The sequence below is a fragment of the Peromyscus californicus genome, unplaced genomic scaffold (genome assembly GCF_007827085.1).
Source record: "Peromyscus californicus insignis strain IS unplaced genomic scaffold, ASM782708v3 Scaffold_3__1_contigs__length_106647218, whole genome shotgun sequence".
NCBI lineage: Eukaryota > Metazoa > Chordata > Mammalia > Rodentia > Cricetidae > Peromyscus > Peromyscus californicus.
This window is the reverse complement of record NW_026294551.1, coordinates 70,264,428-70,279,719: the sequence shown is the minus strand read 5'-3', so window position 1 is coordinate 70,279,719 and position 15,292 is coordinate 70,264,428. Positions and strand designations below refer to the sequence as shown.

The window sequence follows — 15,292 nt, the reverse complement described above, 5'->3', positions numbered from 1 at the left end:
ATCCAGCTACATCATCCCAAAACCTTTACCTGCTCTGTGGTCTGTGGCCTGGAAGCCGTGGTGAGCTGGCTAAGAGGCAAGCTGGGGCGGGGGGCGGTTGTGGCTAAGCTGCTGGCAGAGGGCCATGGTCTCTGGAAGGCAAACCCAAATCCACAGTTCTGTATATGAGAAACAGAGATAGAGGGGGATGCCTCCCACCGCCAGCAGGAGTGCGAGGGGTCCCCCACCATCCTCTCTGCACTGACCCTTGAGCTGTGGGTTGCCTTCCTTGCAGGAGAAATGAAAGTGCCACACCTTCCTCCTGAAAGGCCCACCAGGAAGGACATTATTCTCCTTAGAGCACTGTTAATGAGGGAAACAAAACTCAAGGTCGAAAAGTGATTGGCTTTTTCAGTGATGGCTCCTGCTTTCGTTAGGGGCCATTAGCATCATCAGATGGGATTTCTGAGAAATCCCTGACATGCAAGTGTATACACACACACACACACACACACACACACACACACACACACACACACACAGCGGGGGGGGGGAGCACAGTGTATTTCTGCATCTAAACTTTGTGAGGTATTTTTGTCTAACTACACTCTCAAAGTCTGATCCCAAAGAATGTAGACATACCTGTCAACACTGAGGCAACATGTGTGTGTCCATGGTACACTATATACACAGGGCACAGGCAGGCAGGATACTTGTTTAGGCTCTGAGGCACGAAGAGCCTCTGGCTGCATGCTGCTGGTCCCAGTTCTCCAGGTCCTGGCACGATTCCAGATGTGTTCCTACTTCTCCTCTGGGAACCCAGGCACAGTCCTCTGGTTTCCATCGTCTCCTTGGGCCCTGAACCCTTTCAAAGCATGTGAATCCATTTCCATGCTGGTCTAAGGCAGCTAGGAGGCCGTTCTGGGGCTTGGAGAACTCATGAATATGGAAGGCAGAGAGGGCCAAAGGGATTTCTTGGTGTGGGAATGTAGTAAGAGCCGGCCTACCCTCAGACTCCCATCCCGCTGCAGTGTTCATGGTGTTTCAGAGAGCACACCACAAACACCATGCAGCCGGGCTGAGACGTGACTGGAATAACTCAGCGGGTTGGGGAGAATGGCTTTGTGGGAACTCAGAGGAGAGCATCCAGAGTCCTTTCCCATCCATCCTGCCTACCTCCCTCATAGACCACTCGCTGCACATTTCCAGCTGAAGCTGGTCCGTGACCTGCTTTGAGGCTTCGGGTTGAAAACCCTGAATGTGCCACCTGGGTCTGACATCCACAGAGATAAGGTTTTCTACAGCTCCTCCATAAACTGCTGAGTTCTGGAAGTTTCCAGTATGAACAGTGCCCAGTGGGCAGACTGTAGGAGGGAAGCCTTTTCCGCTTCATCCTATGACCCCAGTACTTCACGACTATCCATGCTCTGCCTATAACATCGCTGATCTGGCTCAGAGTTCCCGAGCAGCTTTGTTTGGTTTTGACCTGGGATTTACTATCAATCTCCTAACACGGGGAAGTAAAGAGCAAGCTTGAAACCCTAGGAAATCTCCAAATCCTGTCTAGTCTAAACCTGTTCAGCTTGCTCTCTGAAATGCCGTTTTCCGGGAGCCCAGGTTAGGGCAAGACTGGCCTCTACAGACCATCAGGAGGCAGTTTCCCCAGCTCCATGGAGCTCCTACAAGCAAAACGCCCAGAGCGTTAGTGTTTTGAGGGTAACTCCTCCCTGGCATCAATACATGCCCCTCACACCAAAGAGAGGAAACTCTGCCGGCAGCCTTTAAAATCTAGTGGCTTTTTTGGCTCAACTGAGAGGCTGACAATTACTGTGTGTAAGCAAGAAGCCCTGAGATAATCCCTCAGGCAGTGCCAAGCAGTGAGACACCATCCGGCACTCTGGCCTGCTCCATCTTCTCACATGGCCAACCTTTTACTTCCATGACTAGGGTATTCAAAAACTCAAATGAGATTCCTGACCGGCCAGCAAAGACGCCTTGAGTGGGATGAAGCTGCCATGACTCTGGCCATTACATGCCGTGAAGCCTGCCCCCACACCATTGTGACAACAGAAAGCACCACCCACCCCCAACTGTGCACTGTCTCCCGAGGACTCTCGATAAGAGCACTGCACACACTCCTGACGAGCCCTTCAACTCACATGAGAATTAAGTGCTCCTGCTCTGCCTGGCTGCTGAAGCCAAGCCTTCCCCTTGAGCCTGGTAACTCTTGTCTCAGTCACTGCGTGAGGGAGGAACAGCCCCGGACTCTGCGGTTTCTGGGGTTGTACACTGTCAGTCATTCTGGACGATACTCAAAGACCATGGCAACTTTAAGTGCCAAGAAAGAGCATTTTCGCATGCTATGCTATGGTTGACACCTGGGGAGCCAAGATAATCCCACCCCAACAGCAGGACTCTTCCCCTGGCTAGATGTCCAGCGGGGGTGCCAGTCTCATGGGGGTCAGTCTCTCGAGGAAGCCTCTCGCCTCATTCATTCCCTCCCACTTCCCCATCCAGCTGTACTCTGGCCCCACTCTTCCGCTGCTTCCAAATGTGGATGAGGTAGGAGTGGCCCGAAGCTGGGCTTCTGAAAAAAACACTGAGACAACCCCCTCCCTGAGTCTATGAAGAGCTCGTTCCCACATCCCAAAAGGAAACTGTGATTTCCTAGGGTAGATGGATGGCGGGGGTGGGGTTGAACTAACACAACAGTAAAAAGTCAAGTTCTTAATGCCAAGAGGGCTTTAGCGTTGATACAAATTCCCAAACATTATTCTTTCACGCTGGGGCCACCTGATGGATGTTCTAGTCAGCCATAAAAAGTGTAAGTGATCCCTCTCCCAGGAATCTAGCCAATTTTGCTTTCTTTAATAGGAATAAAAGTGAGGGTTGTAAATGTCAAGTAGCAGATTGTGTGGCAACATCAGCTGAACCCCGCATTCATGAGCAAATGTACCACTTACCTAACAAAGGTCTAGGTAGGTTTTGTTCATTTAAATCACCAGGTTCTCAGGTAAAACTGGAAACGTTTTGTCCATATGAGGTGTTGGTGTGGGTTTGACTAGTCCCAACCCAATGAATTTGGGGATTCAAGTGTGAGATCTGCTCATGCACGTGTGGGCACACCAGTGCGTGTGCACGTATGTGTATGTGTTGTGCACCGAAGGTCATACAAAGCCCTAATTATGCAGATTCTGTTTGTGGTCCCCAAACAGACTTTGTGCCTTCAACCTAGAAAGTTCACCATCAACTGAGATGACAAATGCAGACACCCCAGGGAAAGACCAGGTGGAAACCAGCCAGGGACAGCTTGCCAGCCTGATGACACTCTCACTGAATTCTGGGAAGATGAGCGGCTGCATCCTGGAGGTCCTTGCGACATCTAAGAAGGTGCTACCATAATTCAGCTCTCCTTAGCGACCACTGGCTGGCAGGATGCCTGCCTGCCAAACACCTGGCCCGAGATATGGCCTGGCCAAATGCCAGCAGGTGACCTTTGAAAGAACCAACCCTTTCAGCTACAAATCTAGCCATGCCTGTGACAGCTGGCAGATCCACAATACAAGATGAACCCCATCCTGTGGCCATGCTCTCCTGTCCCTTCACCTAGGTGGAGAGTCCAGCACATACCTGATGTATGGAAGAGTGAAGGCCTGATGTTTAGTATTCTCTCCCCCCTCCCCGCCCCAACTTCCTCTCCAACGCCTAGGGTAAGACAGCTACACTATGGTGTAGCCTGGATTCCCTTTCTCACTTAATCCCTTTGGGTGTCCCTTCCAGGCTCTCTTGGGAAGCAGTCAGCCTGAGTCACTTCCACAGGTCACAGGACTGAGCGCAGATTATGAAAGGAGGCTGGAGACTTAAGTGGCTTCAGGTCAGGCCACAGACAAGCATAGCTACCTCTTGAGTAGAAGTCATAGTAACTGGTCACTTAGCAGTCCCAACACCCAGCTTTGGGTCAGGTGGCATGACTTTGGGAACACCAGTCTACGTAGGTTTGGAGACTGTAAGAAGGCCCGTGTCTTGTGTGTTTCACTGTTCTCTGGAATTCTTAGGATTTTTGTGGCTCTGTCAATACCAGATGAGGAACTATATCACGTTAGCAAAAATGTATCCAAAAGATAAGCCCATTGGTTGTGGCATTTATTGTTAATTGAATTTTCCCAGAAATGGCAGCTGAAAGATTGTTAATGTTCATGAATTTACATCAAGTGAAACATCTGTTCCTCTTAAGCTAAATTCCAGCACAGTTGTCGTGCCTCGTGAATTAGATCTGGGAGTAAAATGCTTCTTGTTCTTTGCACAGCTTAGCGGTTTCAAAATAGACCTCGGAATGACACACGGCAACCGAGGCTGGGGGAACACAACCACTTGGGTGGGAATGTTGGCGCCAGACGCTTACATGAAGTTTCTGCTTTGGTGGGAAAGATCACAGAATTGTCAGGGCAAAATGTGGCAGTCAGGGGATCCGGGAGGCAAAGACAGCTATTTCGGAAGGGAGAGGAGACGGCCTGTGAGCAAACCGAAGGGTAGACAGAAGGACAGAGTGTCATGCTGTCTCTCAAGCCCTCTGGGGGTGTTGCCAGGTGTGGTTCTAAGACTCTAAGCTCTACTTGCAGCCTGGAAGGAGCCCCGTCACCTTGCCAGACCAAAGATGGCTGTATTCCAGCACATGGGGCCCCTGTGTGGTTATTGAAGCTGTGGTCTATATGCCGCTCGGGAAAAGCAGTCTCTAACCCCCAGTGGCTCCTGGAACGTAGCCCACCAGTCCTTCCTCCTCTCTGTTACTTACATTCCTCCCTGCCGTGACAAAATACCTGAGAAGAAGTGACTTAAGGGAGGAAAGAGTTTATTTTGGTCACAGTTTGAGGGTACAGCCCACCCGGGCAAGAACATGAGGTATCTTGTTACCTACTGTCCCCCAATCAGAAGCAGAGATTAGACAGGAAGTCAGCTATAAACCCAAGGCTCACTTCCTCCACTGAGGCACCATCTCTTGAAGGTTCCATACCTTTCCAAACAGTGCTAACAACTGGGAACCAATCGTTCAGATCTGTGACGCTATGGAGGGCAGTTCGCTTTCAGGCTATATCCCTCTCCCTGTAGCACTCCCCCACCCAGTTCCCTGAAGGAAAAGCTACTGTACATACATATATCATACATACTATGGTATGATGTTGGGCAGTCTGGTCCTGTGTCTTCTCTAAGGACAGTGGGAAAGGTTGCCTGAGTCCAGGGCTGACCAGTGAGCTCAAGACAGACAAAAGGAGCTGTGTCCAGCTGGAACCCATCAGGGCTGGGGTCTTCATAGCAACCTTAGGGTTCCCCAAAGCCGCTGCACCCTCATGTTCTGCCTGGGAATAAAGCTCTTCCCAGGCCCAGAGAGCCTCTTGGCTCCTTTTCTGCCCATTTACTGGAGAGCCCAGGTAAGGGAAGGGGCCTTTCCTAATGCTGTTCATAGCTGGATGTACCCTCAGGCCCTCCTTAAAGGACCACCCTGGATGGAAGAGAGAAAAAATTTTCATCTGCTTCCTCTCCCAGCCTCTTTTCAGGGAGCCACCTTGTGCCCACCAGAAGAGACCCTTCTATATAACCTGGTGTCCACGCTCCCTGTGGCTGGCCACCCTGCCCCCATTCCCAGGAGGGCCATGCTGGAGTTCACTCTGTACGGCCAGCTGTGTGTCCCCTGGGTGAGGTAAGGCCCATAGACCCTGACAATCTCAGGAAAGCTTGACTGTCCATGAGCAAAGCCGAATGCCCACACTCAGGAGTTAGCCCCCTACACCCACATTGCACTCAGGAAACTGGCGTGATAGAGGACCGGTCCCACCACCTTCAGGCTTCCACCCTTCCCCCATGCTTACGACACTGTCCAAGCCCCTCTGCCTCGCTTCTCTGCAGAGGAGGAGGTGCTGTAAAGTTAACAGCTGGTTATACCTAAGCCCCAGGTGCAGGGGGTCGGCCAAGGGCTGGGCTTGAACCTGCAAAGCAGGCCAGCAGGGAACCAGTGGAGTGCCTGCTAGTTAGCAGAGAGTGTGTAAGTACTGAATGGAAGGTTGGGGGAGGGCGATGAGGAAGAAGGGGGCAAAGTCTGGCGGAGAAGGAGTTGGGAAAGGGCTCACCAAAGGCCCTCAGTGAGGAAGGAGGAAGCAAAAAGACGCACGCACGCACGCACGCACGCACGCACGCACGCACGCACGCACGCACGCACGCACGCCCTCACCATTTCCACACAGACACTCTCAGAACATGGACTTCTCGATGCCTGTCTGTCTCACCCATGTTGTTCCTTCCCTTGACCCTCTGGAGTCCTCCAACCCCACCCACAGCCAAGAATGGAACTTCACCTGCCAGAGAATAAAGACAGTTCCTCTGAGGCACAGTCTGGCAGAGGCCAAGCGGCGGATGGAATATTCACAGTTCCTCCCCTGCTTCCCTTAGTTTTGCAGTAGCAAGTGTCCCTTTGATGGACACTTAATTCAGGAGGCCACTCCTGCTTCCTATCTCCCTCTGCTCACAATATTAAATGCGGCTAAGTCTGCACATTCCTGCCACGATCATCTCCCTCCGCGTGGAGGGAGCAAGGCCAGAATGGGAACATTTTAGAATCTTCAAAGAGGGACAATTATTGAGGGAGCCAGATTAATGAGGTGTCATGACAACTTAGCCAGATCTGCAGCTGACCTTTCTCACGGAGAACAGGCTTGATAAACGCAGTTCATTACCAAGTTCTGACAGAAAAATAGGAACACACTCTGGGCTCCTCGGTGCACCGATCAATATTGTATCTGTCAAAGAAAGCGTGGTCTAGACGCAGGAGGGTCCTGGGACTAAGTGGACAGCCTCTGCTGTGTGGGGGACCCTAGACCAGCCAGAAAGTGGCTTGGGAGTTTCCTGACAACCCATCAGGCAGAGAGGTCCCAGAGTGGGAACAGCCCTGGGTAGAGGAATGGAGGGGAAAAAATCCAAGATGGCTTCCTCATTCCATGGGACTACATGTATAGAGTTAGTTGTCAGCTACTTCAGTGAAGGAGACAAAAATGAATGAGCTCCATCTCTCCTCTGGGGGCAGCCTGCCAGTGTCATCAAAAGGATACCTCAGGCCAGATGGCCACATGCACTAGCAAAGTCCTTTCACCGTTCCTGTTTCGACACCATGCTATAAGATGTTAAGGTGCCTAGGGCCCCCCACCCCATCAAGCTTAGGTGGTCCTCAGGCTCCCTTAGGCAGTGCTCATTAGTGATGTTGGTGTTGGTTGTATTAGCTGCTTTTCTCATTGCTGAGACAAAACTGACTTAAGAACAAAATGATTGGGGCTCACAGTTTGAAGGGTACAGCTTGTCATGGTGGGGAAGGCATGGGGACAGGAGCATGAGGTACCAGTCACACTGTATCCACATTGCAGAAAGACATGGATGCTGGTACTCAGCTGGCTTCCTCCTTTTTTCCTTTTTATTTAGGCCCCAGCACATGGGACGGTGCTGCCCATATTCAGAGGGCTACCTCTTTGGAAACTCCCTCACATACATCCTCATAAGTGTCTCTCCTAAGTGATCCTAAATTCTGTCATTTTGACAGTGGAGATGAAACATCCCACAGGCCAAGTTCAGCAGCCTGTAACATTTGTGTTCTGAATTTCCCTTGCCCCAGGCTAGCCCAAGAAGCCTTGGAAATGGACTAGAGATGGGTGTGTTGTGAGTACCCAAGCCTCTGCCACACACCCTCCAGGAACCTTCTCCTTCCAGGAGCCAAGTGTGCTGAAGCCCAGACTAATGCTGGACCCTGCTCTGGTCCAGGGATGTCACATGCCCTCCCTTCCTGGAACCCTAGGCAGAGGCTGCCTTAGCCTCCAGCCAGCTGGGTTGGCATCAGCTGCACACACTAAATGAATATAGATGATTGGTTTTGTTCATCTTGTTCTGTTTTGGTTTGTTGCCTTTTGAGTAGTGTCTCTCACTCTATCCCTGGCTGGCCAGAAACTCTTTAACTCAGGCTGGCCTCAAACTTGGGGTGATCCTCCTGCTTCTGACTCCTGAGTGTTGTGATTACCACCCCTGGCTTGATTTTATTTATTCGTCCACATGGTTATCTGCTTATCTCTTCAGTTGGCACATTGTTCTTTTATCATGCAGAAGTCAGGGGACAGCTTCACGGAGTCGCTTCTCTCTTTCCACCTTTACACGGGTTCCAGGGATGGAACTTAGGTCGGTACACAATAAACTAAATGGTTTGAACTGGAAACAGGATTTGGAGCCTCAGGTAGACAGGTCTGGCAGATGCAAAAGTGTGCATTTTGTCCTGTGTACCTGGGCCACTCCTGTCTATCTCCATGAAAGGGGACAGCATGAAGTGTACACTAAACCTAGGTCACAGTGAGCTCTCCTGGGAAGACAGACATCTGGGGTCAAGCCTGGATTAGGGAGGAAAGCTCACCCTGAGACTGAACTAGAAGACTGGCAGATAACATGGAATGGTGGCACAGAGCCACCAGAAGGCATTTGTGGAAGCATCAAGTGTGTCCCCAGGAGGAGAGGCTAGACCGCAGACTCTGAAGTGATGGACTCCATTGGTGCCTAAATCCCTACACCTGGGTGGCTTTCTGCTGTGTCCTCAGATCTTCCCAATGTGTGGGGTGAGGGAACAGGACAGAAGAGTTCAGTGACTCTAGACAGGTGACTTAATGATTTGAGTTTCACTGGAGTTCTCCATGCCACTCATTGGAAGCATGGCTGCTCTGGTGATAAAGAGAGATCAAAGACTCCCTGCCAGAGACTGGGGGTGTAACTCAGTAGTAGAATACATACTTGCCTAGCGCTCGCAAGGCCCTGGGTTCAGTCCCCAGCACTGCAGAGGCCAGACAGGGGTGATGCCCAGGAAAGGAAAGAAAGCACAGGAGATGGGAATATCAGGTTTCTGTGTCTGGATCCCTGCCCTAGCTCCTACACTAGCCTATGGCCTCTCCGTGCTTCTGAGATGGACCAACCACCCCCTCCTGCTTTGATGTTGTCCACAGACCTATGAGTGACTCTCTAGCTCCACTGGTCTCCAGGTGCTCTGGGTGTGCCCTGCACAACTTGCTGTTCCCTCAGCCTCCTTCTGTAGCTCACACTGTCCTCACACTGCAGGTCTGAGCCTCTGCACAGCTTCCCGCCCCTCCCCTTAACTGATCTCCTACTCCTTAAGACATTCTTAAAGGCTTAGCACACACACATAGAATGTCAATACATACTGCTACACAGCTGGGAGAAATATGACTGGTCAACATAGGACACTGATCCTGGAGACTTGGGGCACTCAACTGGGCCCCCAGCTTGGCTCTTAGACACACAGCAGAAGCCCCTGGGTGCTCAGAAAAAAAATTTTTTTTTGAGACAGGGTCTCAGATAACCCAGACTGGCCTCAAACTTGCCACTTAGCTGAGGATGGCCTTGAACTTCTGATCCTCCTGCCTCCACCTAGGAAGCTCCAGCGTAACAGGCATGTATCACCACTCCCAGTTTTATGCAGTGCTGGGAACTGAAGCCAAGGCTTCTTGCATGCTAAGCAAGCACTCTGAAAATTAAGTCGTATCCCCAGCCTGCAGCATCGCAAGATTCGGCAGGAGAGCAAACCCTGAGATGTTACCACAGCCCCTAGCTCCACCTCATCAGAACCACCTCGTGGTCTCCCCAGCTGCCTATGTTGGAGAGTGTCTAGCTATAGACCCTTGGTACAGGGCAACAGGCAGCTCCAAGAAGCTCTGAGAAGGTTGGGGGAACAGCAAGCGTAAGATCTCACTACCCATCTGACCTGCCTACTCTAACCTCCAGGGAACCCTGCTGTCACAGGTTCGCAGGATGCTCACCTCTCACTAGCATGTCTGAAGGAGGCCTTCTGTTGACACCACTCTAGTCACTGTGGATGCCAGCTTCCCAGCATCTGGTGCAGGTGCCTGTCCCCGGGAAACCTGACAGTCCCTCCAGTTTATGCACAGCCTCCACGTGGACATGTCTGCCAGCACCCACCCAGCAGCTAAACAGCTACCCCTCCATTCCCACTCTGTTCCCTTATTTCTGCTCCATTTGCCAGCACAGATTTCACCCTCTTTGGTAAGAGGTGATGGGCTAGACTCAGGCAAGACCATCCTACTCTTTCCCCAAAATAGTTTTTTGAGAAGAAAACTCCAGCCACCAGACACATTCTTCCCAGCCATATTGGCTCTGTCATGAGACCAGGCCATGGAGGTGATGCTCAATACTCCACAGCCATGTAGGTTTAAAAACGGGGTATGTCTATGGGTCCCAGGAACTCTTGAGAATGGATCACCTACCAGGCAAGAGAGGGATGTGAGCAGGTCTGGGGATGGGAGAGGACCCTTCTGTCAGAGCATGGCGACTCCCAGGGAACAAATGGATTTGATTATATTGAACACAGCAATTGATTTTTTTTCTTCTAAATAAACACACAAAGGAAATAGTAACAGGCATTTGTTTCTGACGAGAATCAATTGACCCCAAATTGGAAGAAAATCTAGAAACACAAACAAGTGCAAGAAAAAGTGTTTCAGCCACCTGGGCTTCTCCAATGAGAGAAGGAGGGCAGGAGACAGAAACAGCTCCTCACCCCTTTCCCACTGAGGAGCGCCTGTGAATCTGGGTTCTCCTCATCATGGTTCCAACAACTGAAAGTGGGAGAGTGGCTACCAATCACTGAGTGTTGGTTCAGAGTAAAGATACGTGTGACGATGTTAATTAACCCTCATAATACCCCTATGTGGGATGCACTATTATCCCATTTCTCAGATGAAATCACTGAGGCCCCTTGTCCCAGGTTACACAATGTGGAAGCAGCAGAGCTTGGACTCACAAACCCAGTGGTCCAAAAACTCAAGCCTGTTCACTATCTGGTCCTGAGAGGTTAACCTGGCACTTTCAACTGATGTTAAAATTCAGGGGGCTGGGCAGTGGTGGTACACACCTTTAATTCCAGCACTCCGGAGGCAGAGGCAGGCGGATGTCTGTGAGTCTGAGGCCAGCCTGGTCTACAAAGTGAGTTCCAGGACAGCCAGGACTGTTTCAGAGAAACTCTTGTCTCGAAAAACCAAAATAATAATAATAATAATAGACTCCAGACAGTCTATCCCCAGCACCCACTGATCTTCCATTTAGAATGGAGGGTGGGGAGCCCACACCAGCACTCACCAGACTCAACAAGGCCAGGCTCAGGCAGTGTTTGGTGTCCCCAGGGGGAGGCGGGACGCAGGGCTGGAGGAACACTGCTCAGTGACATCCCTGCAGCCCCGGCTTCCTGGCTCACACCATGTGTGGTGGCCCCGTCACCAGCAAGATAAACGATGTCATGTCGCAGTGCATCACAGGCCTCATTTGCCAAAGCACCGTGCAATGCTGTGCGTTCAGCAAGCGCGCCCCTGATAAAAGGCCTAAGAGTAATGGGCTGTGCGTTCTGGCTTAATCTCCTAAAGCTTCCTTTTGTTTCTTGGTCATGGACTTGTGTACACATGTTTGTTTTCAAATAACCCAGCTCTGGGAGTGTACCTAATTACCTTAAGCAGGGATTATTAGCCCTGTTAACTAAAACTCCCTAATCTATGAGGCCAAGGATTCAAAAGCAGCCTTTAAGATGGGATTAAGACAAAAGGCAAACTGTGACAGAATAAAATTGGGGCTGGCTTTCCTCGCACTGTGGGACAACAGTTGCCAATTCCGCTGGAAGAACTTCCCCCATTCCATCTGACTCACATAGGCACCCACTTAAATATCAGTAGGCTGGATGGGTGGGCAGATGGACCAGCAAGCCCCCTCCATGGCAGTGCCACTGTTTACCGTACACTGGAAATGTCCCAGCAACTGCGTATGAATGAGAAGGATGAATGGCTTGGTGGGTGGAACATTCTCTCAAGTCTACAGGGTCCGTGTGACGTCACAACCCCGTCTTCTCTTTCCAGGTGACACGTGCGGCATGGCTGGCTATGCTCGGCTCAAAAACGTCCTTCTGGCACTCCAGAGCCGCAGACAGCCGCTCCAGCAGGGAACCAACAGGCAGAACCTCGCCTCCCAGAAGCGCCTCTTGGTGGAGTCACTGTTTAAGGAGTTGGATACTGATGGCAACGGCCACCTCAGCAGCTTGGAGCTGGCTCAGGTGGGTATGGCCTTCAGTAGGGACTGTGGAGAGATCCTGTAGGCGCCTGTGGTGAAGAAACATTCCTGGGCAGAGACAGTTGTTTGTGACTGTCTCTGTCACGGGTTGCCAGGGGGCCCCCTCTCCTATCCTTCCCAGGATTCACAGCTTGTTGTCAGCTCCTCTGAGAATGTCTTACACACAAAATGCTGCCCGTGTCTCCCTGCCGCCTGCTGCCCCAGCCTATAGTTACAAACCGGTTTGGATGCTTCCTCAGCTCGCAGGCAAAGCCTCCCTCAGAGGGGCTGCCCACTGGTGTTTTCTTCAGAAAGTCAGCCTTGGACACCGGGAGCCTGTCATGTTCCACAGCGGAAATGTCAAAGGGGAGCAGTATTTGTTACCGTGAGTGTCTTTGGCACTCCAACCTGCGCGCCCCCAGGGCCTCTGCCCGGTGACAGTGCTGCACTTTAGTATCCAAATACCAATGGCCCAACCCGCCAGCTGTTTTCCTTGTGGGGAGCCCTGTGTCCACCCCTCCATGGCACTCACCTGTGAGTGCCTGTGCAGCCCAGCCCAGGTTTGCCTCTTCTCCAAAGGCTGGCTGTAGGTTAGAAGTTATCACTCTAACTTTAAGGAGGTGCCTGGGCAGTTAATGTCTACATCACAAAAGAAGCAAGAGAGAGCAATGTCACTCCCTGGGGTCACTGTCAAGGCCACTGCCAGGGAAGGTCTGGAGGGTTGTGGCGGCAGGAAGACAGGCATGGGACAGAAGGGCTGTGTTGTTCTAGTCCAGCCGAAGTAGATATAAGCAAAGAAATGGGTACAGCTTTTCCAAATGAGTGGTCCATGGAGACCACTCTGCCCCAGGGACCTCAGAGTGCTCACCCAGAGGAGAGGGGACAGGGATGCAGTCTCACCTTTGATGCCAACTTAGGGGACTCTTAACCATGACACATGGACCTTGGCAAAATGGTAGCCCGGAGGCTGGGGCAGTGGCTCAGCAGGTCAGGCACATCTGCTCTGTGAGTGTTCAGACCAGAGTTTGGATGCCCAAGAAACCTTGTAAAAGCCAGGCGGGTGTGGCGTCAACCTGGAAACTCGGTCGGTATAAAAGAAACAAAGACAGCAGCCCAGAGCAAGCTCTGGCTTCAGTGAGAGGACCTGCTCTAATAGTGTTGAGAGTAGTCCAAAAAGGCTTCTGTGGGCGCACGCATGCCTGTGCAGCACTCACGTGCAAGCATGCAGATGCACACATGCTCAGCAACAACAACCAAGTCAATAGCCAGATCTTTGAGCAGGCCCTTTGCCCGTGGTGGATAAAGACCACCCTTTTGCTTTTACGGAGTGACAGCTGCTAAGAATGCAAGCTTCAAATCCAAGCAGCCTGCGGTCAAGGTCTGCTGCCAGCGCTCACGAGCTAGTGAGTCTCAGGAGGTACCTCACTCCCAGGCCACCATTCCTCAGCTGTGAACCTCGCAGGGTCATCACGAGAGTTAATGGTGCTGAGACAGGAAGACACGTGATGTGTTTAGCATTGTACTCGGCACATGGGATGTTCCCAGTGGGCAGCAGCATTGTCATCATTGACCTCACTGTCCCCCCCCTTCATCCTTCAGCATCCTCTGGCCAGGATGGGTCAGGACCCCTACTGTCCCACTTCACAGACGTTTGTAGAGGAGGAAGCTGAGGCTCTAGGGAATCAAGTCACCAGTGACTCTATGACACTCACCACACAAACCCAAGCGTCCTAGGAAGCCTGCTACCCACAGATGGCATGGTGTCATCATGCCTGTATATGGCTACTCTGTCAGTGATAGTCAGCCCTCAGCTCTAGCTGAACCCCAAGGAGCAGGACAGGGAGCCCTCATATGACGAGAATGACTCTGGGAAAGCCCAGAAGTCTTGTTGATTATGACTATCTGCAGGAACACACCCCACCTGTCATTCCTCATACTGCAGGCTGAGCAGGAAGCACAGGGGGGCAAGTGACATCAGATGGCCCTGGGCAGACGCAGCTGTGAGCACCTGGTACCTAGACCCATGTGACTCCCAACAGACCTTCTTGGGTTCATTGCTCTAACCTGGCAGAGACGTGGCCAGAGGCACCTGATGCCATTAACAAGCATGGTAATTGGACTATGATTTCCTCTTTAAATTTTAATATGTTTAAAGCCCATCTCATAAATCCGCCAAGCAGAGCCCAGCTAATATGGGCCTTGCCTTGACACTGAGTCAAAGGCGCCGGAGGGAAGAACTCGTCGGTCCTATGAAAAGTTAATCAATTTCCAATGTAGAAATAGACAAAGGGAAATTTCCATCTTCGGAAGATTGATCTGAGGCGTCATGGTTGATCTCCTTTTTATCGAACACGCTCACTTGCTGGGTGAAGGGTCATTTTTTTTTTTAACATTATCACATTAAATTGCCTTTAATATAGCAGACCAAGCTGGGAATGTTAAACAAAGAGAAAAATGCCTCTACCTCCACCCCCCAAAATAAAATAAAACCATTTCCTCTCACTCGGTTTCCCTTGCAGCACCTCCCTTGCCCAGCCTGTGGCTCTCAGCACTCAGCCAAGAGAGGGTGTGTGGACTTTCTACCCATACGACCCTCAGTGTGTGTCTGGTTGTGGTGGGGGCAGGGATTCTGCGTCTTGTGGGTCAGACCATAGCCACAGAGGAATCCACAAGAGTCCACCAATAGCTCCTAAATCAGAATCCTGACTCAAGAGTGACATTTGTGGCCCTGGAAGAACATGGAAGGCAGGGTAGACTCAGGTCTTCCTGTGGTTCGAACGTAAAATGCCCCCACAGGCTCAGCGTATCTGAACACAGTCCCCAGCTGGTGGTGGTGTTTGGGAAGGTCGTGGAACCTTTAGGAGACAGAGCCTTGCTGAAGGAAATACATCGGGGGTGGGGGTGGGGGGTGGGGGGCGCTTGAGGCTTAAAAGCCTGGTTCCCACCTCGCATTTACCCTGTGTTTCCTGAGCAGAGATGTAATCTGACAGCCAGCGCCCTGCTTGCCAGCATGCCTTCCCTGCCACTGGCACGGCTTCCAGGACTCGGTGGCACTCTATCCCGGTTGCCTTTGCCGGGATGTTTTATCACAGCAACAGAAACGCTACTGAGACAGATCTGGTCAGCAACTGCTTTCTGAGCATGCACTGTGGCAAGCAAACTCTCTTAACAGTGGTGA

At 51.4% G+C, this 15,292-nt stretch overlaps 1 protein-coding gene across 3 annotated transcripts in view; it reads left to right on the top strand.

The window, feature by feature from the left end:
- Fstl4 (follistatin like 4) overlaps positions 1–15,292 on the top strand; it is a 411,520-nt gene that overhangs the window by 277,549 nt on the left and 118,679 nt on the right. For all 3 annotated transcript variants that reach the window (XM_052757865.1, XM_052757866.1, XM_052757863.1), the window contains exon 5: positions 11,925–12,118. In XM_052757865.1, coding sequence (XP_052613825.1) covers positions 11,925–12,118 — 194 coding nt within the window. The remainder of the gene's footprint in view (positions 1–11,924; positions 12,119–15,292) is intronic.